The sequence below is a fragment of the Leuciscus leuciscus genome (assembly GCF_965113295.1).
Source record: "Leuciscus leuciscus genome assembly, chromosome: 1".
Lineage (NCBI taxonomy): Eukaryota > Metazoa > Chordata > Actinopteri > Cypriniformes > Leuciscidae > Leuciscus > Leuciscus leuciscus.
The window spans coordinates 63,322,706-63,347,465 of NC_138725.1; the positions used below are offsets into that span (position 1 = coordinate 63,322,706).

General features: G+C 39.3%; 1 protein-coding gene and 1 long non-coding RNA gene across 3 annotated transcripts in view; one reads left to right on the forward strand and one right to left on the reverse strand.

Moving 5' to 3' along the window:
• Window positions 1-228: 228 nt before the first annotated feature.
• The window catches only part of aatka (apoptosis-associated tyrosine kinase a), a 52,041-nt gene continuing 27,509 nt past the window's right edge, over window positions 229-24,760 (forward strand). Inside the window, exon 1 of one of the 2 annotated variants that reach the window (XM_082141212.1) lies at window positions 229-1,090. In XM_082141212.1, coding sequence (XP_081997338.1) covers window positions 1,009-1,090 — 82 coding nt within the window. In that variant the 5' untranslated portion in view covers window positions 229-1,008. Of the gene's footprint in view, window positions 1,091-16,651; window positions 17,395-24,760 lie in introns of those variants that run through there. The other variant, XM_082141213.1, reaches the window with a different exon arrangement.
• LOC309480422 lies at window positions 14,062-16,515 on the reverse strand. Its single transcript, XR_014199640.1, has 2 exons — window positions 15,197-16,515; window positions 14,062-14,197 (listed from the first exon to the last, which is right to left on the reverse strand). It is a non-coding gene; the product is annotated as an uncharacterized lncRNA (long non-coding RNA).

A 24,760-nucleotide genomic window follows, 5' to 3' on the forward strand; every position in this document is an offset into this window, starting at 1 on the left:
TTCTGCCAACATGACAGAGCCTACGTCACGCATTTTCTAAATGACAAGACTTGCTACCTATTTTTCAACCCATGTTTATTACACATTATGGTGGCAATACATCCTTAAAGTTATTTCCTGCTGACAAAAATTAATCTTAAAATGTTTTGCTGATTTCCCAGTCTGGTATGTTAGCTGGTTTTAGCTGGGTTTTGGGCTCTCTGTTGGGAGAACATCTTAAATCAGCTATTAGACCAGCAAACCAGTTTAGGCTGGTTCAAGCTGTTTCAGCAGGGAAGACTTGTGTTGTTGTTGTTGTGTAGTAATTTCGTTAGAAAAGCTTATAACTTATTATGACACATTCTGACACGCGCACGTTTATTATTCAATGCGCTGATATAGATGCTACAGATGATGTGAAACAATATATTTTATATTTACTATATATTTACCGGCTGTTTATTTTTTCTTGACTAAATCCGTCACAGTTTTGATGTCGGCGCTCGCTCGCGCTCTCCAGTCTGTCACTGCCGCTGCAGCATTAATAATCTACACACTCCATCGCACACACACACACACACACCGACAGAAACTGACCAGAGCTCCCAATAATATTACAGACTGCGTGTCCAAAGGGCACAGCTGCAGGCACAGCAAAACATTTGCAGGAATGATACTGGACAACTGCCAGACACCAAAATCTTGGTGCATAGCCTGCACATGGAGAAAAACCGACGCTAATAGGTGGTCTGCCCCGAGGAGCCTTCAGCAAACAGCCCGATGGACGAGGACACACCGCGCTGTTTACACTGAAACGCGTTAAACGCAGAACAACAGACGAGCGGAAATGTTTCTCCGCATCTGTGTCTTAATCCGACGCATCTGAAGTGAGGCAGAGAGAGAGATGACGCTGTGGTTCATGATGCATCGGAGCACCGTCATACCTACTTTTCTTTAATGAAGCGATTTTGTCTTTATTTACTGTACATTCGCTGTGTCCTGCAGTAAATCTGAAGCCTAACTAGTAGGATGAAAGCGTCGGTATTTGTCGTGGTCATGTCGTCGGTTTTATTTAATCCCAGTTTTGCCTTCAGTTCGCATTTCGACCCAGGTGAGTGAAAACATGACACATTCTGACACGCAAACGTTTATTATTCATTAAATGCGCTGATATAGATGCTACCGATGATGTGAAACAATATTGACTTTTTTTTATTTATTTGTCTTGAGGAATTTGCCACATACATGTTTTACCATGCTTACCATGGTAAAACATACATAATAAAGGCCTATATATATATATATATATATATATATATATATATATATATATATATATATATATAAAATGTACTCATTATTTATTTATTGTGTTTATATGAATGTGCTTCATATTTTTGTTCTTGCTTCAATTAATACTTTTTAGCTGTTTTCTAATTAACAATATAATTGTGATGCAGATTAAATGTATTACAACATTTGTTATTGTGAATAATGCATTTATCAAAAGACAACCTGCACGTGCACATGCATGCATTCTGCACTACAGGGAGAGAGTGTGTTTTGCACATTTGCAGTCGGACAGAGCTGACTTGGCATTCGTCAGCCAGAACTGTTGTGTTCCTCTTCTTGTGTGTCCTGTGTTCCCAAGGCAGTTCCGTTGCATAACGTCTGTGTTTGACATATCTGAGCACTGCTGTTTACTTCCTCGAGAAGTCAGCAGCCTGTGGTGTCTCAGACACTGTGAGGGTTTGTGGTTGAAGGCCGACCTGTGACACTGAGATTCACGTGCAAACCCCCCCCCCCCCACCCCCCCCTTTTTGTGATGTCTGCTTCAACATAATGAGGAATCAAGCAGCTTAAAGCTCGCTCTGCATGCATGCCCGGTGAGAGAGAACCAGCCGAGCAGAACGCAGTGGGGCAACTTGGCTGAATGTCTGCAGTCGGATCACACCGTTCATTAGGTGCGACGTATACAGCGTGTGATGCACCTGCGGGTGTGCTGATACCATAGAAAAAGCAGAGCGGTGTGAATTAGGGTGACATAGGTGAGGAGAGAAATAGGTAGTGCCGTAAACGAAGCCAAAAGTGTCCCTGGCCCAAGTGACGTGCAGCATACTAATGAATCTGGGGTGCAGAGGGAGTCAGCTTGCTTCTATATCGCTCTCGGTTTTCACTGTCTGCGATATGCATTTTGCATGCAGATCACCGTTTGAATGGCTCTCTGATTGGGATGCTGTAACAAACTATTATGCAACACTGTAATTAGATTGGGCGATATAAGGGCCAAGGACGGACAATCCCAATCACGTCCGAAGAATTAAAATAGTCTGAAAAGATGCCTTGACCGGCGCACAGTCCTGGGCTTGATTCAATTGCACTTTTTGCATTCCTGTTTTCCGAGGGAACTTCCACTAACCGTAACAGAATTACCTGAATCTCTCTTGAGTGTTTAATGAAAGTAAATCAGAACTAAGTGAGGATATGAGTTTCCATATATGATGTTTTATTAACAAAGTTCGGGAGAAGCATGTTCAGATCATAAACCGATTATCATGAGAGGAGCTCATCCAGTCAACTCAGTTAACATCAGGAGGTATATACAGTATATAGCAGATTTACCGCTGTTATATGTGACCCTAGACCACAAAACCAGTCACATGGGTCCATTTTCTGAAATTGAGGTTTATACATCATCTGAACATACATGTACTCTGGGGTCGGGCCAAATTCCGAGCTGGGAGCCCTCCCCTCGGACAGCACGCCAAATATGCATATCCTTTACTCTATTTAACTATTTGTAAGTGTGAACTCATGAATTGATTTACAACAGGTTTGAGATGAAAGCAGTGCAGGAAGGCCATTGGCCAAAGGCTGGAATACACTTCACGAATTTTGGCCAGATTTTGCCTCCCGATTTACAGTCTGGACGAGACGACATCAGTTGCTGAAAGTCAGAGCCAGTCTGCAGATTTGAGTTGACAGATTTCACAGAACATACTATTCATGCTGGGCACGGACTATCACAAACGTCAGACTATGATTCCATCCTGTCGGAGCATTTAAAACATGTGCGATGTTTTGAGCCCATTTTAAAACACATTCCCCCGGTTCCACAGACAAGGCTTTAAGGGTTAGTTCACCCAAAAATGAAAATTCTGTCAGTAATTACTCACCTTCATGTTGTTCCAACCCCGTAAGACATTCGTTCATCTTCGGAACACAAATTAAGATATTTTTAATGAAATCTGAGAGCTGGCTCACTCCTTTATAGGCTGCTAGGTAATCGATATCTGCCAGCCCAGAGAAGTTAGTAAATACATCATTAAAATAGTCCAAGTGACTACAGTGGCTCAACCTTAAGTTTATCAAGCGACGAGAATACTTTTTGTGCGCAAAAATAAACAAAAATAACAACGTTATTCAACCATTCATTTTCTTCTGTGTGGGCCTCTGAGAGAGTTCACGTAGTGTAACAGCGCAGCGCTTCTGGGTTGTACGTCAGAATGTAGGCTCACTATTTGCCAGCATCACATGACCAGCATCGGCCAATAGTGAGCCTACGTTCTGACGTACAACCCAGAAGCGCTGCGCTGTTACACAACGTCAACAGCTTAGGAGAATGACATGGAAGAGAAGAGATGGTTGAATAAAGTCGTTATTTTTGTTTGTTTTTGCGCACAAAAAGTATTCTTGTCGCTTGATAAACTTGTGGTTGAGCCACTGTAGTCATTTTGACTATTTTAACGATGTCTTTACTAACTTTCCTGGGCTGGCAGATATAAATTATCTTGCAGCCTATGAAGCAGTGAGCCAGCTCTCAGATTTAATCAAAGATATCTTAATTTGTGTTCCGAATATGAACGAAAGTCTTACGGGGTTGGAACAACATGAGGGTGAGTAATTACTGACAGAATTTTCATTTTTGGGTGAACTTTCCCTTTAAGCTAGTTCCAGACTAAAATTCATGTTCGAGCTGTTTTAACTGAAAGCATCTTTCACTGACAAATCTTAAAATATGTCAGTGCCTTTGTTTTGTCTCAAGATGCACCAGTAATGTTTCTTTCTAAGGCACATTTAATATTAAATGCCCTATTTGAACGAAGGCGTAATTCTGGCTTAATCTAAGCCCTATCTGTGAAACAAGACCTGATGGTTTTCATTTGTTAGGCAACGAGGCATATGTTTCTGCGTGAGTTGTTGTGCTCAGAATGACTTTATGCAATGAGATCCACAGTCGTGTTTGATGCCCTATTTTTCTGTGTTACCTTTTACAAAGTTGTCAACTGTATGATGCCTAGCATTTTAAAAACTGCTCAGATTTGGAAAGTCGTGTAGTATATTCCAGCCTTAAGGCCGTAAAGATTCCCATTTGCTTTATGAGGACATATTTAGGGTGACTGTAGGCTGGCTGGGTGATGTACATGCTTTAACAGGCTGGAGTCAGCAGCAATCTGTTACTCTGACTGGCCAAGTAATGGGATTGAGAATCAATGTTTCAGTGGCAGTGGATGGTGTGGCTTGCGATGCGATAGGAGACCAATCAGTCTCCCACTCTCAGGATCTTGGACATATGCAAGGACATGGCAAAGTCATCCGGATTATAATGGTACAGGGCAGTTTGCTTCATCACATTACAGAAGTTTGAAAGTCAAGTGCGGTTTTTAAGGTTAGGACTGTATTAGTATAATGTATGGGGTTGGGAATCGGATAAGAACTGGTTCCATCTTTTAAAAAATATCATAACATGTCAAGAGCCATAGCTGTGTTGGAAAGAGCTCTGCCATACGGTGCGGTTGCACTCTGGACGACCCGATATATAAATCAGTACACAATGAAAATGAAAATCATTGTGCTTTGCTGTACAGATTTTTTTACTTTGTTGCCTAGTGAAGTCCAATTTACAACAGTTGGAGCGATTTTTCTCCGAACCTTACGTCATTACCTTTCACCATTACCGTATTAAAGCTTGTGAGACTTAGACATACTCAACCGTTCAAAAGTTTGGAGTCAGTATGTTTTATTTGAAAGAAATTTCTATTTTTATTTAGCAAGGATGCATTAAATTGACCAAAAGTGACAGTAAAGACACATATAACATGTAAGACACTACTGTTTTTCAACATTGATAATAATATGAAATGTTTCTTGAGCATCAAATAATCATATTAGAATGATTTCTGAAGGATCATGTGACACTGAAGACTGGAGTAATGATGCTGAAAATTCAACTTACATCATAGTTACATTACATACATAAATTACATTTGAAAATACTGTATATTCAAATAGAAAACAGTTCTTTTAAATGGTAATAATTTTTCTCAATATTGCTGTTTTTATTGTATTTTTTATCAAATAAATGTAGCCTTGGTGAGCATAAGCGACTTTCAAAAACATTAAAAAAGTCTTACAGAGCCCAAACTTTTGAATGGTAGTGTAAAATCAGTTAAATTACAGGTTATTCATACTAGAATTAGTTAAAGATAGTCACAACTGAGTTTGTTCAAATAAATTGTGTTTATCTAACAAAAAACAACAAAATCACTTTAACATAGAACCAGAATTGTTATGTGCAATCTGAACCAGAATCTTTACATTCCTCTCACAATTCCATCCCTATGTTTAGGGTTTATGGAAGGAACCACATCAAAGCATTCAAAGTTGGTCTGTTAGGGCAAGACTTCTTGCTTTTGTCAGAATTTGTAGCCATGCTGCATTCTGATGGTTATTTACCATGCTGGGTTCTCAAAGCCAGGCTCTATTCATGCATCCTATAAAGCCACATGCACCGTGGATGTGGTTGGCCTGGAACTGTCTGTGAACCAGGCTTTACTGCTCCACGTTCACAACAACAGAATCCTGAGACACTGTTAGAAGGACGATTGCTCAATACTTCAAAGCCTGCCTGTGGTTGTGACTGTTTACTCCAGTTGACTGTAAGTTTATGAGGATTTCGTTTTATCCCAGACTCTCTCCGATTAAAATTGCTCAGGTTTTTCTGTTTTAGATGACAAACAAATAAAGACCTGAATGGCTATAAGCGGTTGTGTTGGGAAAATGTAACTTATGTGAAGTACAAGATGAAGGTCGTTAGACAGAAGTATGTAGTATGTGATAAATAGCAGTAAGATTCAAAATAAATGATTCTGGCATGTAATGCAGTTCATTGGTCTAACTGTAGGCAGTTTGTGGCAAATATAGTGTAAATATACTGACTTATATGCAAGGGCATTAATATAGAATGTGCAGTCAATGACTTAAACCGTGGCTCATTCAATGAGATTTTTTTTTATTTATTTTTTTTAGATGGATGCTGGAAATAAATGCTGCTGATTTCTTCTATATATTTTGTTCTCTTTTGTCTGATGAAATGTAGGTTTGAGTGTTCTCTGCTATAACATGCCACTTTTGTCTACAGATCGATACTGTGTTGATAGACCTATTAATGGCGTGAGTTTACATCTTCTGTTGTTTTGCTAAAGAAATACATGCGCAGGTCTTCACTAACATGGCGACAGAAGGTGTTTGGATTGTGCACCTGTGCACAGAATCAGCACCATGGACAGGGTCACATCTAAATGCAAGATTTATATTGAAAAACATGGTGAATTGCTAAAGTTCAGAGTCAAAGGAATCTCAAAGCTAGATTTCAGGCCTCTTCTGAACCATAAATAAAATCAATAGATTTACAACCAGTACCTGAAGTAAAACAGCTATTTGCTTCCACACTTTTTACTAATGTTAAAGGGTTAGTTCACCCCAAAAAATTTAATATAAAATAAAAATATCCACAATTTACTCACCCTCAAGCCATTTATGACTTTCTTCTTTCAGCCAAACACAATCAGAGTTATATAAAAAATATCCTGGCTCTTCCAAACTTTATAATGGGAGTGAATGGTACGTAAGATTTTGAAGCCCAAAAAAGCGCATCCATTCATCACCAGCCAGGATATTTTTTAATGTAACTCTGATTGTGTGCGCCTGAAAGAAGAAATTCATATACACCTAGGATGGCTTGAGGGTGAGTAAATTAATAATTTTCGTTTTGGGGTGAAAATGTTCACCTAGAAATGAAAATTCTGTCATCATTTGCTCACCCTCATCTCGTTCCAAACCTGAATGACTTGTTCCTCTTCTAAACTCAAATAAAGACATTATTAATGTTCTCTCATCTTTTTTTTTGTTCATCCATTGAAAATCTCAGTAATCTACATTTTCATGTGATCCATATAAGTCGAGCAGTTTAATCCAAGTCAAAAGCGCTTTATTTGATGGTATTAAGTTTTAATTTACTATTAATGATAAAATAAAATAATTTAAATTAAATATTTTTTAAATTTGTTTTCCATTAATAATTTTGATGTTACAGTTTTATTGGATATTTAATTGAACATGCTAATTTACTTTATATCACATTTGTCATCTAATACTCAATTAAATGAATCTTTAAAATCACCTTTAAATGTAATATTTAGCATATCTAAATAAATATACATCAGCATGTTGTGATGCTTAAATCCACCAAAAGCAATTCAAATGGTTGATTTTAGTTTTAGTTGTAATCTGTGGTAACCCTACAGCTTACTATAGAATATTAATATCAGATATTATCAGGAAGAGTTATACTCTCAGTGCATATCTCTAGTTTCTTAAGACTAGACATGCATTATATATTTCATATAATTACTTTAACCTTGTCTGTCTGTATAAGGCTTTTGTACATATTGTTGCGTCTCGTTTACCAAACACACACATATAGTCGGATTCACTCGACTGCCTCTGACAGATGAGTTCATGCAGAATTTAATACAGCACCTCGTCCTGACCTCGTCTGGTTTAGTGCTGCTTGCCATGTGAGGCGGTCTGGAAAAAGACTGCAGTGTGTTGATGTCTTTGAGAGAATGGGGGAAGATTCAGAACAAGATCAAATGAAACACCTACAGAACGATCAGGTACACTGTAGGTGTACAATCTAATAACAGTCGAGGGTAGTAAAGGAACATTTGTTGAAGTACTTTGGAAGAAACTGAATCAGCACACACTACAAAACACTCGTCAACCTTTCAAGTTTCTCCACAACAATCGTCATCATCGTAATTCTTTTATGCACACTTTTTAAAGTCACCATGCCCTCATAATCTTTAATCAGAATAACTTCCCCTCCCTCTTTCAGCGACATCTCTTCTCTTCTCTCATGATGTGTTTACTGGCATGAGGGCGGGATCAACCTGTCACTCACATGAGATCGACCAATAGCAAACCACAACCATCCAATCAATTCCCCATGGACAAAATCAAATCCCGGCCTACATTTTTTTCTTGTTCGAGAAGCCGTTTCACTCTGATATACGCCACAATAGGGAAGAAAGACTATCACAACTTCTGTTTTATGCCGACTTTAAGACCTATTGCAGGTATAGACTAAACTATAGATACAGCTGCTGGTCATAACATTAGAATATCATCAAAAAGTTGATTTATTTCAAGAATTTAACTTAACAGGTGAAACTAATATATTATATAGAGTCATTACATGCTAAGTGAGATATTTCAAGCATTTATTTGTTATAATTTTGGCTTACAGCTTATGAAACCCACGAAATCAAAATTCCAGAAAATTTGAATATTACATGAAATCACACAGTAATTACACAGTAATACCATGGTCATTGAACCAGGTTTTGGTTATTTTGGCAGTGTGAGCAGGTGCAAATCCTGCTGGAAAATGAAGGAAGCATGAAGTGCTCTGGAAATGTCCTGGTAGACGGCTGCGTTGACTCTGGATTTAATAAAGCACAGTGGACCAAAGTCCTCTTTTCTGATGAGAGCAAATTTTGCATCTCATTTGGAAACCAAGGTCCCAGAGTCTGGAGGAAGAATGGAGAGGCACACAATCCAAGATGCTTGAAGTCCAGTGTAAAGTTTCCACAGTCTATGTTGGTTTGGGGAGCCATGTCATCGGCTGGTGTTGGTCCACTGTGCTGTCCACTCAACGCAGCCGTCTACCAGGACATTTCCAGAGCACTTCATGCTTCCTTCAGCAGACAAGCTTTATGGAGATGCTGACTTCATTTTCCAGCAGGATTTGCACCTGCTCACACTGCCAAAAGAACCAAAACCTGGTTCAATGACCATTGTATTACTGTGTGATTTCATGTAATATTCAAATTTTCTGGGATTTTGATTTCGTGGGTTTCATAAGCTGTAAGCCATAATCATCAAAATTATAACAAATAAAGGCTTGAAATATCTCACTTTGCATGTAATGAGTCTATATAATATATTAGTTTCACCTGTTAAGTTGAATTCTTGAAATGAATCAACTTTTTGATGATATTCTAATTTTATGACCAGCACCTGTACATTTCTTACTAGTTTAACCAGTTATCATGTACGTACGATGAGCAACAGCCAATGATACTGCAAAGGAGCACAAGTGGGAAGTGGGAGCCAAAAAAAATCTGAGAGTTAATAAGCAGCACGTAGGTATTACGGTTGTTTTTGTACTAAGTTTGTATGTTTTGTACGCACCAATCTTCGTTGAGTAAAATGCACACCAACATGGCAACAGTGTTGTTATTGTTAACTAAAATGAAAACTATTAAAAATAATTTTGGTAATTGAAATTAAGCTAAAATAAAATAAAATATAAATATTAAATGAAAAAAGTTTAAGTAGAAGTACTAAAATGACTAAAACTAAAACGGAAATAAAATAAATGTAAGCTTATTAGAAATATAAGCAAATAATAAAAATGACTAATGCACATAACAAAATTACTTAAACTTAGCTTTAAATGAAAACTGAAGATATAAAAATGAATGCTAATTCAAAATATGAATAGATACTAAATAATATAAAAATTTTAGTCTTTAAATGTGCTTCAGTAGTGCACTGAGCATATGTGCATGTTGTTGTGCAAGAGAAAAGAACAGTCATTAGTCAAAATTAGGAAATACACAGGAAAGCGTGTGAACAGGCAGATGCATGAGCGAGATCTTGAGGCCATGCAAGAGGAAGAGACATTATGTTCTTGTTCAATGTTAGATAGTCATATCTGTGGCAAGGATTTCCCTGAATGTTTTTTGCATTTTCGGCTTCCATAAGAAAATTATTAGTGTGTATTTTGTAATTTGTGATGTGGCATATGTCTTAAGCATATTTCACAACGTGTGTGTGTGTGTGTGCGCTTTTGTGTTATTTGTAAAAGGGAGGGGGGGGGGGGGGGGGGGGGGGGGGGGGGGGAGGGGGGGAGGGGTGTGTGTGTGTGTGTGTGTGTGTTGTCTTTGGATGTTGTTTTCTTATCTGTGTCACACATTGTTCCTGGGAAGGAATGGTTGCAAAAAAAAAAAAAAATTGCCTGCCTCCTTCCTGAATATTGAGTACACACACACACACACACACACACACACACACACACACACACACACACACACACACACACACACACACACACACACACACACACACACACACACACACACACACACACACACACACACACACACACACACACACACACACACACACACACACTAAACAGCACTGCAGAATACCCTACACTAAAAATAAATGACTTTGAGAAATGAATTATGAATTATCCAAGGATGATTACAACCCAACAAACCTGGGATCTGGTCAAAGGGTCTGTTCCTAAACCTAGGGCTTAATTTATAAAATGTTGCGTTGAAACCGTCCTACATTTAATCTTACGATCCTTTTTCAAATGTGCGTACACGAAGGTACGCATAAAAAAGTGCGTATACGCTTCTCTTCCAGATGTGAAATTTATAAATCGCAAATGATCTTGAAATTGTGTGCAGCTGAATGGTTTCCGACTTGTAAACTCCGCCTAATTAATGTCATTTGCATATAAAAGAACACCAGTCAACGTCCAAATGCTCTACCTGAAAATGGCGAATGACAAGAATTGCTTAGATTTCCAAACACCTGCAGTTCTCCCACTCTCTGCCACAAATACGTTGGCATGGATTTTAGCATACGCACACACCTCTAAGATCAAACCTGTGTCACGTTTTATAAATGAGGCCCCTAGTGAGCTGGAACAAAAGAATCATAGATGTGCTTCCGACGGAAAGTCAGTTTCAAGCGGTAAGCAAAATAATAATTCTGCCTACCTATTATCAAATTCTAAGGCAGCATGGCAAGTATCATTCATGGAGAAGGCAAAAGTTGATGAAAATGCTACATATTATTAATTAAAAATGTTAATTAAATATTATTCATTTAATTAAAGCTGCAGTCCGTAACTTTTTTGGGTTAAAAATTGTCCAAAATACATTTTTTGAGCAAGTACATAATCAGCCAGTGTTCAAAACTTTCTGCTTGCCTTAGCTCGATTCAAAACGGTAAGCTTGTAATAATGTTTTTAATTCCAGTGGTACTGGTGGATTTCCACTGGGAAATTCGAGCATGTCTTTGCGTCATTACGTCACATCTGTACACATAAAGGAGGAGTCTCGGCTAGTAGGCTATGAGTGTGAGGATGTTGGTGGTGGAGATTTATAGCCTTTTCTCACAGCACTTGATATAATTAAACTTATTAATTTGATGGCCGATCCAGAAAGGTTCAAACGACAATCACCAGTGACAACTGGAGATTCACCCGTTATAAAATGCAAAAGACTTCGGACTTCGGAGTGGCTACAGAAAAAAAGAGACTGCAACCGGGCCCATGGTAATGACACATGTATGTGACTGAAATTAGATTATATTCCAGTTTTAAATATGTGTCTGATTACAGATACGTGTGTTTGTATTTCAAAGAGAACCAGTTCTAGGGAACATTAATTTGTTGGTATGACAATTAGAAATTAGACTGCACAGAAATGGAAACTGAACTATAGGTAGCCCTAATACACATTAAATGTTGTCACGCAATGCTGATGTTGTTAACATTAATGATTTTATAATTTGCACGGTTTGACGTGATATAAGTGATCATTAGATTTAATAGGCGTGATTTGCTGCAATACTTTTTTTCCCTTAGTTGGTCAGAACAAAAGTGGATGTCATTGTTCAGATGACATTTTCCAGCCCATGCGAAAACAAGGACAAATATCGGAAGGGCATTAAATGTAGTCACGCAATGCTGATGTTGTTAACATTAACAATTTGAGAACAAAGTATAATTTGCACGGTTTGACGTGATATGATAAGCGATCGTTGGATTTAATCATTTGTACTGCAATGCTTTTTTCCCATTAGTTGGTCAGAACAAAAGTGGATGTTTCTTACTTGTTCAGATGACATTTTCCAAAAAGTAGACTCTGTGATTGCGAATGACAGTATCCACTCCGGCGCGGTGACGGACAGCCGCACACTCACCTCAAAACATTGGATTCATCCGTGCTGTGCCGTGCCGAGGCACAACCCACGTAAAGTTGATAATTCCGTGAATAACTGCAATTGCAGATTTCGAACAGAGATGGCGACAAAGAGGAAAAACTACAGACTGCAGCTTTAATTAAAATAATATTTTTGTTCTATGCAGTTTATGCTCATTAGTGTATTGCCGAACACTGTATATATGCCAAAACAGTGCACTTGTATCACTTTGAATGAGAGAAAGTTAAACACGCAATATGTTGGAGTAAGTACCACCTTATAAGTAAAAGAGGCTCAGGTTCCCAATAAAACAATCAGTGTCTAAAGATACAAGCCTGCGGACTGCATATGCACATCCAGCCTGAAATATAAGCTTTTTCAATGCTAATTAAATGTAAAAAAACAAGATTTATGAGATGGTTCATGTCAGAGTTTGCTGCTGGTTTGAAATAATATGTTATTTACATGTGAATTTGCCAGGCAGCTTTTGAGATTTCGATATTTTAGTAGAAAGAAGCTGGTCTTGCATTTCCGAAATAGCTGAAGGCGATTCAAATATGGCCACCAAGTGAATTGACTTTCCTTGAAAGGGACTTTGGTATCGCGCTGTTCGCTTAGCAAAAATGCTAATGCCAAACTGTATTGAAATCAGTTTGACTTGAGTCTCTCATGCACTTTGTGGGAGGAGTTGATTAAAATGAATTTGTATAGCGCTTTTCAGAATACACGTTGTTTTAAAGCAGCTTTACAGAAACTCTTGATGTTAATGTTTATAATATCTTAATGTCTTCATGTTTTTAGCAGATGGGTGATAATATAGTTCACATTATGCATGCTGTTTGTATGATGTCACAGGTTCCATTTCCATTTATGATGTCACAGGTTCCAAGACAGCAGCCGATGTAGACGCTAGATAGCAAGGAAGCTCACTAGATTTTGGAACAGATTTGAAACTAATTGTGTCTTTGCCCTTTATATATTTTTTCAGTGAATGTTTGCCTCATTTCCATCTAGTAGATGTAAGCAGCTCCAGAAATAAATCTTCTGAGACGGGACATTAATTATTGCCTCGCACCCCATCACCCATCAAGCCATGCTGATTACTGTGGTTAGGAAAACCATTGGTTGCCTCTGTGCCGAACTAGTGGTTCAGTGTTTTACACGCCATGAATGAAGCCGCTTGCTGTTTACCCTCCAACCTCATTCAACCTTCACAAAGATCACATTCCTTCCCCGTATCACCATGTGGTTCAATGTCTTCGTTCTCTCAGCCGTTTCAACACCTAATAGCAATTTGGCAATATGGTTCTCTCTCTCTCTCTCTCTCTCTCTCTCTCTCGCTGGGTTTTGTCATCTCACTCTCTCAGTGGTTGACAGAAGGCATCTGTCAGCATCAATTCTTCTCGAGGGCAGTGAACAGACCACAGCACTTTCCCACTGATTCAGCATTGACTGTTTAATGAAAAGAATGTTTTTGTTTGTGTGTATTTCTGAATAGGCAATGATAAGGCCCTCCTGCAATCTGTATACTTTTTTATATGTTCTGTGCAAATATGGTAAAACATGTTTAATGGATACTACACTGAATGCATAACTGAATGCATTACCGACACTGCATAATACAAATAGCACTGCTCAAGGAGACGCATCTTACAATTGATTCCAATAGAGATTGCTGTTAGCATGCTAGCACACACAAAAATATATTAAAATTAAGTTTATGGATAGTTATTTTTAAAGATATACAACAATATAAAATTCTGTCCGTTACCAAATAGCCGATAACTATTCTACTGGTAAGGCTGAAACTGATAAATGGACAATATTTAAATTATATGCTATTGTAATTAAAGGGATACTTCACCTCTGGAAAGATGAATGTGTATTTAAAATAGGTCATTTATGTAGAAGAAATGTGAAATTATTTTTGAATTTGGAGCCTTCTAGACTGAGAAAAGCCAGAAAATGTGGATGAAAGACAACAACTCCCAGAATGCACTTGCTTCGCTGCCCTAGGAGGCCACTCCCAAGCCACGCCTACCGGTTAGAGAGCGCAGTTGAAAACAACAAGGCTAGGCTACTAGTGAGTCTCCGTGACGAGTTTGCCCGGGATTTCGAGATCGCCCAAAATGTCCGGGATTCGGCTTTTGCGTTCTACAGTCGCCATTCATTATGTTTACTGTGGCGAGCAGGACGAGGCTGAGGGGCGCGGGAGAACGGCGCGAGGCCGGTGGCGTTATTACTGAGACGCACCGGTCTCACATCTCTCACGGAGGAGCGGGAATTTTCTTAGCAATGTTAAAACGCACATCAACCGATCACTTGTTTAGCGTTCACATAAACACTACATTCAGATTCACCAATCTAATGAATTCAGTTCGATTGAAACAAAAGGTGTGCATGTAAACAATGAATGGCGACCGCAGAAAGCAAAAGCCGAATCCCGGATATTTTGGACGATCTCGACGGCCGGACATGTCCGGGAAAAAGAGGATGGTAACCCCTACAACTCAGCTTTCTCCACAGAACAAGAGCCTGCTAGCTTAGCTTCCAAAGAAAGACGGCTGACACGGTGTACATTCTGTGAGTGAGATCCGACCCTCTATGGGCGGGTTGAAAACATGCAGGACAGCCCCTCCTACTGGCTGTAGTCTTTAGCCTCTGGCCAAAAAATCCTCCGATGATGCAAAATGACGATTTTTGCGTCATCGGAGGATTTATTCCAGACAAAAAATACATAAATCTCTGGTCTCAGGGGGATATGAGGGTGGAAAGCACGGTAATTCGAAAATACTACAGGTTTTCTACTAATACAAAGCTTAATGCTAAATCCTGAAGTATCCCTTTAATAAAAAAATAACACAAAATGTAAAATCATTCTACTAAATAAACGTTCTGCTTCTGACAACGTCCTGCCTGTCCACAGATTTTAAATGGTAATAAACTGTAAAAAAAAAAAAAAAACTGTATAAAAATAAAATCATATTCTAAAGATAACATTTAAGTGTTATTAAATTATTTGTGTTTTTAAATATTAACTTGATGTCAAAGGGGAAAAACTCTAATATCAACGTCAAACCGAAAACATCTATCAGCAACTAATATATTACATATTATGCAAGAAAACATGCAAAAGGAAGGACAGTATATTAGGGGGCACAATAGTTCAATGATAAAAAAATGGTAAAACACCATTCAAAAGGTACTATTATAAACCATTTAGATAATAATATGTACCTTTAAGGTGCTTATATGTACACTTTAGTGGTATGTAAGGTACAAAGGTGTTCTTTTTTAAGGGTACTGCCTCGGTTACAGCTTTTGCACTCCCCCCCCCCCCCCCCCCCCCCCCCTCTTAGATTGTATGCTAACTACCTGGTTGAACAGCTTTTGCATTGTGAGCATGGTTATGATGCCTTTAGACAGATCACTGCATTTTATAACAGAGGCAGACTTTTCCTTATTGATGTTCCTTGAAGTCCAAGAAGGCCAAACTGGGGTAAATGTGAATCACTGCCCCCATCCCACCCCATATTAGACCCAATATTCTTCCCGAAATGTCACTTGTCCTGCTTTCCTGTTGTCTCAGAGTCTGATGCACTCTGCTCTATATCAGTGTGTAAAGGTCAATACTGTCGTGGAGCTGAACGAGTACCTCCATTAACGTTCCAGTGCTCATTGTTCATCCTCTGATTCCTACTGATTCGGGCTTATCCACGGAAGCAAATGGAGCTGGGTCTTGTTTTTTAAAGAGAGAGGGGAAAAATGTGCTGCCTCTCCAAATGACCCCAAGCAACACTGCCTGCCCTGCTGAAAAGTCCAGCATAGACTTGCATGCATTCCATGTTGTTCCAGGCTGGTTTATGCTGGTATAGAGCTGGTGTACAATTATAATCTTGCTGTTCTCTAGCAAATCTGCACTGGTCCACTAGCAACCAGCATCACATATAGTTCCCAGCATGCAAAACATCCCTTATGCTGGTGACCAGCAATGCTGGATTTTTCAGCAGGGTGTTGAATAATGTTCCCTTTCTGGAACAGTGCTGTTATTATCAACTAAAACTGTTGAAAAATGTTTTTAATAATTGATATAGAGCTGAAATAAAATAAAATATATAAATATTAGATGAAAATATTTTAATATTTTAACTTAAAAAAAAAAGATTGTAAGAAAAATGTGTAATGTTGTAAATAAAAATTTACAAAAGCAAATTAGCAATTACTAAACCTAAATAAAACCGAAAATGTACATAAATACTATAACAGTATAAACAATACTAAAATAAAACTGGTTTGGAAGAATGTATAAGTGTTATTTTAGTATCTGACTTTTATTTTTTATTTTTATGTTTTACACATTTTGTTGTGTGTTTTTGTCATTTTTAATAGTTTAAAAAATATATATGTCTATATAGTTTTTAATAACTTTATTTAAGTTTTAATTATTTAGGCAAACAAAATTAAAACAAAAAATGTTGCTTTAACTTGAATAACCCCGGAAAGCATCCCTCCCTTACAGGAGGTTTTATTGCAGTAGTGTCAAGATTGGCACATCACCAACTCTGCAAATCTGTCGGCACCCGGTCACAGAGGTGAAAGGCGTTGTGGGTCTGTGTGCTTGCGTGCTTTTAAAGTGTACAAACACGAGGGAAAGAACAGCTCAGCTGGAAACTTATGCTGTGCTGAGGCATGAGAAGGAAGAGTGCGTATACATGAGAAAAACGGCAAGAGAGAGAGAGATGGAGGCTAAAAATAGGGACACAGGTGGCCCCCCTCCCCTCTGTTCTTCCTTCCTATTAGGCATCAGCGAGATTGGGGTCCGGCGTTGTTAAAATACGCTCTCTCGCAGACAGTGTCCACTCCTTGTAGAGGACGAGACGATGACTTATTGATGCCACAACAATGTTGTGCCACTACTTCATAAAGCCCAGCTCTCGTCCTGAAGGGCTCCTGGCTGATGAGTTTTGGAATTAATGTCCATGTCTGAAGGTCTGTGGGGAGTCATATGTCTTTTGGACAACACCTGCTTCTGAATTTCAAGGACTACCGGGGTTGTTTTTGGTAGGTTTTTTTAAACATTCATTTGCAGAGTGAGAGTGTATTAAAGCAATACAAAAGAGTTGTTTGAATAGTTGCAACAATGATGATGAAATAAAGTTCAACTGTTGTACTTAAATGAATTAAGTCCTAGTAGGACATTTTATAAAGTAAAACATTATGTGTCATAATAAGAAAAATCACAATGCTTTCGTATGCTGCGCTGAATATTACAACTGCACTTTTCAGTCCTGACCTTGAGGGCTCTCCTCCATCAGCTTTCTTATTCACTCCGCACACATTCACATTGACCCATTACATTCTCTATACCACTGCTTCACCAGCTAACCTCCTGTGTCATAATGTTTTGGAAAATGGACCCCAGTCTACTCTCCCTTCCTGTTTTGGATGTGCTGTTTCGTTCTCTGTGAGCTAAAATAACTTGCTGCTTCATTCCTGGTTTAAATAAGCCAACTTGACTTGCTCATATCCTTCTTTTGCATCACATTTGACTCAACTTCCATGCCTAACACCCTACAACTTTTAATTATTTTGTCTTTCTAAGATAAAATAGTGTCTTGTTGTAATCAGGGCTGGCGCATGCCTATAGGCGAGCCATGTAACCAGTCAGGGTGCAAGAAAGAGAGAGAATTCTCTACACATGAACAAAATCCACACATTATCACCCCATTAGTTTTTCTAAATCTAAAGGAACTTTTCCTTCATACACAGTAGTGCCACTCCTGCCCCGTCCCCATTCCACTTCACCCCACCCAACTCTTAGAGCAGCATCAGTCTACTGGTGCAATCTGTTATCTGGACATGAATATAAAAGATGACGACTTTTTACTGCTGGTGATGACTAATGATTTTAAAGTTTTATACGCTCTTCTGAAAGGAAGGCTTATGTACGTGTGTGAGAGAGAAAATGGGGGAGAAGTCATGTAGCTCACCTTATTGTGATTTTCAGTGAAGCTTTGTATCAATGCTTGATTCGTTCTATCAAAATCACATTACCAATGATGTCTGAAGCTTCGTTTCACACACACCCACGTACTCTTCGTACTCTGATTCAAAGGTTTAAAAATGTGCGACACAGGGTGCGCCCTTGTGGGTTGTTAAGGAGTATTGCGTTGCATTGAACCGTTTATTATATTGCAAGAGTTATGAGAATGAATTGTATTGTGAGAGTTTAGGAGTTTATTGTATTGCAAGAGTTTAGGAGAGTTTATTGTATTGTGAGAGTTTAGGAGTTTATTGTATTGTGAGAGATTAGGTGTTTATTGGTGCGAGTTGCTACAATCATGTGAAAGTGTGTGTGTGTGTGTGTGTGTGTGTGTGTGTGTTGTGCATGCACCTACATTTATTCAATTCCTCTATTCATGAGAAAAAGTGTCCACATCCAGAAAACAAAATGTTATCTTTATTGTTTTGAGTTACTTGGAGTATGAAATGGAACAGATTGTTGTCATGTATTTAATATATTGGTTCATTCATTCATTCATTCATTCATTCAATTTTGCTTCTAAGATGAATGCGTTGGTCGGTTGTGAAACATTTTGCTACACATCGCTTTCCCTCACTTTCACCAGCAGAGGTCCTCGCCAAGCTCTGATTTGAAAAGCTTCGGGTAATGAACCTTTTTCCGATACAATTGTGTTGAAAGCTTCACTGATTCAGAAAGCTTCACTTCGCAATCACACACGCACACCGTCGCTTCACCGCTACTAGAGCTACCACCAATTTGCTGATTTCCGTGTGTCTCTAATTGAAAGTGAACTAGAGACTTGTGCTTTCCGCATACCGTGTTGTTACTGCTGCCGGCCCAATTTATCAGCGGCCTGCCAGGAATTCTCCCAAATCTTTTGATTTTTTTAGTGCAATTTTATGAATAAACGAATCCCCTTATCTTTCACATGCATCTCAAAGATCGTGTTCATTTGTGAGTGTGAAGTAAGCACGCAGTAGAGCGGCAGTTCAGCTTGTGTTGTGCCGGCCCCAATTGTAATAGTAACGTCTTGGTTACTGTTGTAGAGGGAATGAATGGAGGTAATGAGACATGGTGTCAAATGACTGACACTAGGGGTCATACTTGGGAGCACCTCTAATTCTTTGAGAAAAGGGCAATGAGAATTGCATGCCGGCGTGCATCACTCATTCAGGTTTGTACTGAGGAACCAAGACAGTGTCCCGACCATTTCAGCGGGCAGTTCAGCGTTGTGGTAGGAGTGACACCATGTCTCGTTCCCTCCATCAGCAATCGTAGGTTACAACAGGAACCGAGACGTTCCCTATCTGTCAGTCACTTAGACTGGTGCTGTCGATTTACTGAAACTACTGAAGGTACTCAAGGGAAAACACCACAGCAGCTAAACCGTGTTACGAGGTTTTGGTGGTGCAGATGTCGGCAAGCCCCCGCGTGCCGGATAACAAGCGCATTACTGAATGCCCCAGGCAAGCCATGTAGTCCCTCGTACCACGCAGGGACAGAGAGGGTAGTACTTACCATGGGAAAAGGACGCTTCAGCCGGTCTTTTGACCTCTTCTTCCTTTAAAAAAAACAAACAAACTCACAGCTTTCCAGAATTAGCGCTAACGGAGACCACATCGTGCCTTAAAGGGATACTTCAGGATTTAGCATTAAGCTTTGTATTAGTAGAAAACCTGTAGTATTTTCGAATTACCGTGCTTTCTACACTCATATCCCCCTGAGACGAGAGATTTATGTATTTTTTGTCTGGAAAAAATCCTCCGATGACGCAAAAATCGTCATTTAGCGTCATCGGAGGATTTTTTGGCCAGAGGCTAAAGACTACAGCCAGTAGGAGGGGCTGTCCCGCATGTTCTCAGCCCGCCCATAGGAGGTGGGATCTCACTCACAGAATGTACACAGTGTCAGTCTTCTTTCTTTGGAAGCTAAGCTAGCAGGCTCTTGTTCTGTGGAGAAAGCTGAGTAGTAGGGGTTACCATCCTCTTTTTCCCGGACATGTCCGGCCGTCGCGATCGTCCAAAATGTCCGGGATTCAGCTTTTGGTTTCTGCAGTCGCCATTCATTGTTTACATGCACACCTTTGTTTCAATCTAACTGAATTCATTCCGATTGGTGAATCTGAATGTAGTGTTTACATGAACGCTAAACAAGTGATCGGTTGATGTGCGAAAATGTTGATGTAAGAAAATTCCCGCTCCTCCGTGAGAGATACGAGACCAGTGCGTCTTTGACTGCAGCGCGTCCTGCTCATCGGTAATCACGCCACCGGCCTCGCGCCGTTCTCCCGCGCCCCTCAGCCTCGTCCTGCTCGCCACAGTAAACATAATGAATGGCGACTGTCGAACGCAAAAGCCGAATCCCGGACATTTTGGGCGATCTCGAAATCCCGGGGAGACTCACTAGTAGCTAATCCTTGTTGGTTAATTGCTGAGCTCTCTTACCGGGAGGCGTGGCTTGGGTGTGGTCTCAATAGGTGTGGTCTCCTAATGTACCTTAAACCTTTCTAGAGTAACCCTCCATCTGGAATGACAGATTAGGTGTAACGCAGCCACACTGCAACACTGTGAGTGTCCTGTGCAGTTGGAGGACGTTCACACAGCACAGGTTAACAGCAGCCACAGCACCTGAGGCTCTCTGCAGTCACTCTGTGTTATTAGCAGCACCTCTTAGCATTTCCTGTCATCAGAACACAGCAGTGGCTACCACAGACTCCACATGTGTTAGTGTACTACATGTGGAAGCCCTGCTTCCTGCTTAGCTACTGTTCGGACACTCTTGCTTACTGATCCGCACTTTGCTCTATCGCTTTTATATTTTATCTCCTAATTGTAACTTCAGCAAATCAGCACAGTGCTAATTCGACATAGCTTGGCATCAACGTTAAAACTAGAAACTTTAGTGACTGGACCACGTAAACCATGAACTCACTATAGAGGCTGCAACGTGCAAGCTCTGACATTGGGTTTGTTAGGACAGCTGAAGATATAGGGCCTCTTCTCTCTATATCAATCAGTTATTTCCCTTGTTTTCTCCCACTGCCCCTTTTCAATAGCAGAGAGTGCTGAAACTGCAACTTTGTGTATCCATCTCAAGTGTCCCATCTCAGACCTGTCTGTGTTTAAACAGCTTTGTAATAAAGAGAATCTGGGTGCTCATAAAATTAGGCCACATACACACTACAGCTAAATACTGTTGCACTCTTAGTTAATGCTTACAACTGCATTTTGCAACTTGAATTCACTCCCAAGGATTTACTTTGAAACAATTTTCAATCGGAAATTGCTAGCAAAATTCACAGACAATGACAATTAACTTTAAATTCAATTCTGAAGTGAAAATGTAAAACATACTTCAATAAACTTTGTTTTATTTACAATTTCGAATAAAAAAACATATTTACAGTGTATTTACTAGGGCTGTCAATTGATTCATTTTTCTGTTGTTTTCTGTTTTTCAATTGAGCGCATACATTTTTTGTGTGCATTTTTTGAATTTATGCCCATTTTGGCATTTCCATCCATTTTTTAAAATGTGATATCCCAAAATGCACATAACGATATGGATGGAAACATAGCTAGTGTTAGTCATCACTATTTGGGGTACAAATAGATCATTTGTTTTGTTTTTTTACAGTGGGAACGAGACGTATATGGGAATGTCCATCAAAGTAAGGGAAAAATCGGTCAGGTTTCACAGCTACAAATAAACATGCAATAATGCTGGTTTAATAGATACTATTTCCAGTTAATTTACCCTTACTGTTTTTGAGTAACCTGGATGAAAAGAGCAGACTAGAAAAATATTTGGTAACACAATTTTGATTTTCCACTTTAGTCATTCTACTAAGTAACTTCGCAACTACATGTAACTCTTATTATAGTATTAGTAGACTGTCTGCTTAATTTCTACTAACACTTTATTTTGATGCTCCACCAACAGACATTCTACTGACTACAAGTAACTTCACAACTTTGCAACTACATGTCAAATTCTACTAACCCGAACTCTAACAACTAACCCTAACCTAACAGTCTACCAATACTGTAATGAGAGTTAGTTGAGATGGAGTTGCAAAGTTACTTAATTAGTAGAATGTCTAAAATGGACGATCAAAATAAAGTTTTGGGTTCAGTGGCAAGACCTACTAAAGAGGATAAATTGGTATGAAAATAGAGTTTGCAAGGAACCCTGTCTAGTGAAATCCTCCATGAGTAGAGTGAGTCACAGTGAACAGGATGTCTCATGTCCCCAGTGACTGCTCTATCTACTCACTCAGTCTGAGAGATTTCTGTTACAAGTCTGTTAAAGTCTGTTACACCAAAACTTTGCTTCAATAAGTTCATAAAGACATCAGAAAGTAATCCATATGAATCAAATTTGAATCCATATGAATCAGTTTAACCCAAGTCTTTTGAAGAGACTCGATTGCTTTATATAATACACAGATTTCATTCATGCTTTTATTTACATATAAACATTGATCAATGCACATGTAGCACATTAAATATGGCAAATGGAAGCACAATTTTACTTGCTTGACGTGCAAAAGCCAATGTGGCTTGTTGTCGCATGTCACCCAAGCATGGTTGAGCTTTTATTTAGCATTTTTGATGTGCGTTGATCAGTGTTTATTTGAATAAAAGCCTAAACTTTAACTTTTTGAAGCGTCAAAGCTTTGGTGTAATGGACTTCCAGGTGAGGGACAGAAATCTCTTAGGTTTCATTAAAAATATCTTCACTTGTGTTTCGAGCTAAATAATTAACATACTGTTCTGCCTTTCGATCCAAATAAACCTAAATACCAACAAAACTCATGTTTATAAGTTAAATCAGGTAGAAAAACTCTTTTTAACATTTTGAACTTACTTTAGTGTGTAATGCTGCCAAGAGCTGTCGTTCCAACCACACAACTTTGCGATGCTGTCAATTATGCAGATGACGACGGAATTGGCGACCATAGTTTGCTATCGATGCTTTCGGGAAACGCACCCCAGAGCGTTACTGACAGACTGGGAAGAGAGGTGCTGCAACAATGAAAAATATGTGAAAAATAATTCTCTTTTTTTTTGTACATTCAAGCACGAAATCCTATTCTAGTAGAGCCCAGAAACTAAATCAAGACTTTGCAAAAGGGCATAATATGTCCTCTTTAAATGTCAGCACCTAATTAACATTCATTAAGACAGCTTTTTTGGTGACAACTGCATCTATGCATGCAGACACTTTGCATACTGCATATCGCAGACGAACTATGATAGAATGCGATTCCGAACACCTGTGCTGTGTGCTCTTATTTCAGAAAAGCAGGAGAAAGCTGTTTCACTGTTAAATTCAGTAGCTCACGTCCTGCTCTCGTCGTCATCTCAGCTCTGATCTCCTGTGTACACTTACACCCCAGGGAAGCGAAGCTGTGTGTTTAGGAGACTGTGTGAGAATGCTTGGGTGTGAGGGGGAAACCTGATGAAAGAAGCAGAGGAAAATAGAAGGAGCAGCTGTTAATGCATCAGCAGAAATGCGTCATCATTATGAAAGGTGGGGGCTGAGGAGAGATTTGACAAAAAGCGAAGTGCAATACATGACGGGTCAGGCAACCAGCCTGTTACCATGGAGACGCGGGAGTGGGCGGTAGAAATGCTTTTGCACGTTGCTGACCGTGTCTCTGCATGTGGTGTTGTGTATACACACATGCTCCGGTCACTGGTCACTGCCTCCTGTTCCAAAACCCACTGAGATATAGACAGCTTTATTAGGAAGCCATAGTTGTCACACCCTTTTGGTCAAAGACAGCTGCCTATGTAGGTATTATACAGTAGGGCAGCTCTTATGTTTTGGTGCAGAGCCCATCAGAGTTTTGTTTTCTTATATTTGTGTGTGTTTATACCATCCTATGTCTGTTTCTGTTTCAAGACATTGACCTTTCAACCCACATGAGCAGTGACAGACGTCATATGTGGAACATGGTGTCCACAGCGACATGTGTCAGCATATCAGCAAAACAAGCCACTTCCTCCATTTCAGGACACATTGCCATTGTGGTGAAGAGTTTTGCAGATCTGAATGTTCATGCACTTTTCAACTGAGAGAAAGAGAGACAGCACATGCTTAACATGTGTCTTTATGTGTGTGTCTTTGTCCCTTGCTGGCAGCAGGATTACAGTGAAAGTCAGATTAAATCTCAGTGGTCCAAAATGTGACACCAGCCCCTGCGGTGTCCTTGTAATGACAGAGTGTGAAAAGGCCTAAATGCTGTTGGCCTGAGTCCCATCGCTTCTGCTTCATTAGCATACAGCCAATCAAACTGGACAGCTGGAAGGCATGTTTAAATGGCAACAACTTTACCTCAAGCGGACATTTCATAAATCATTATCTGGCGGCATTTTACAAGTCTCTTCTTTTCAG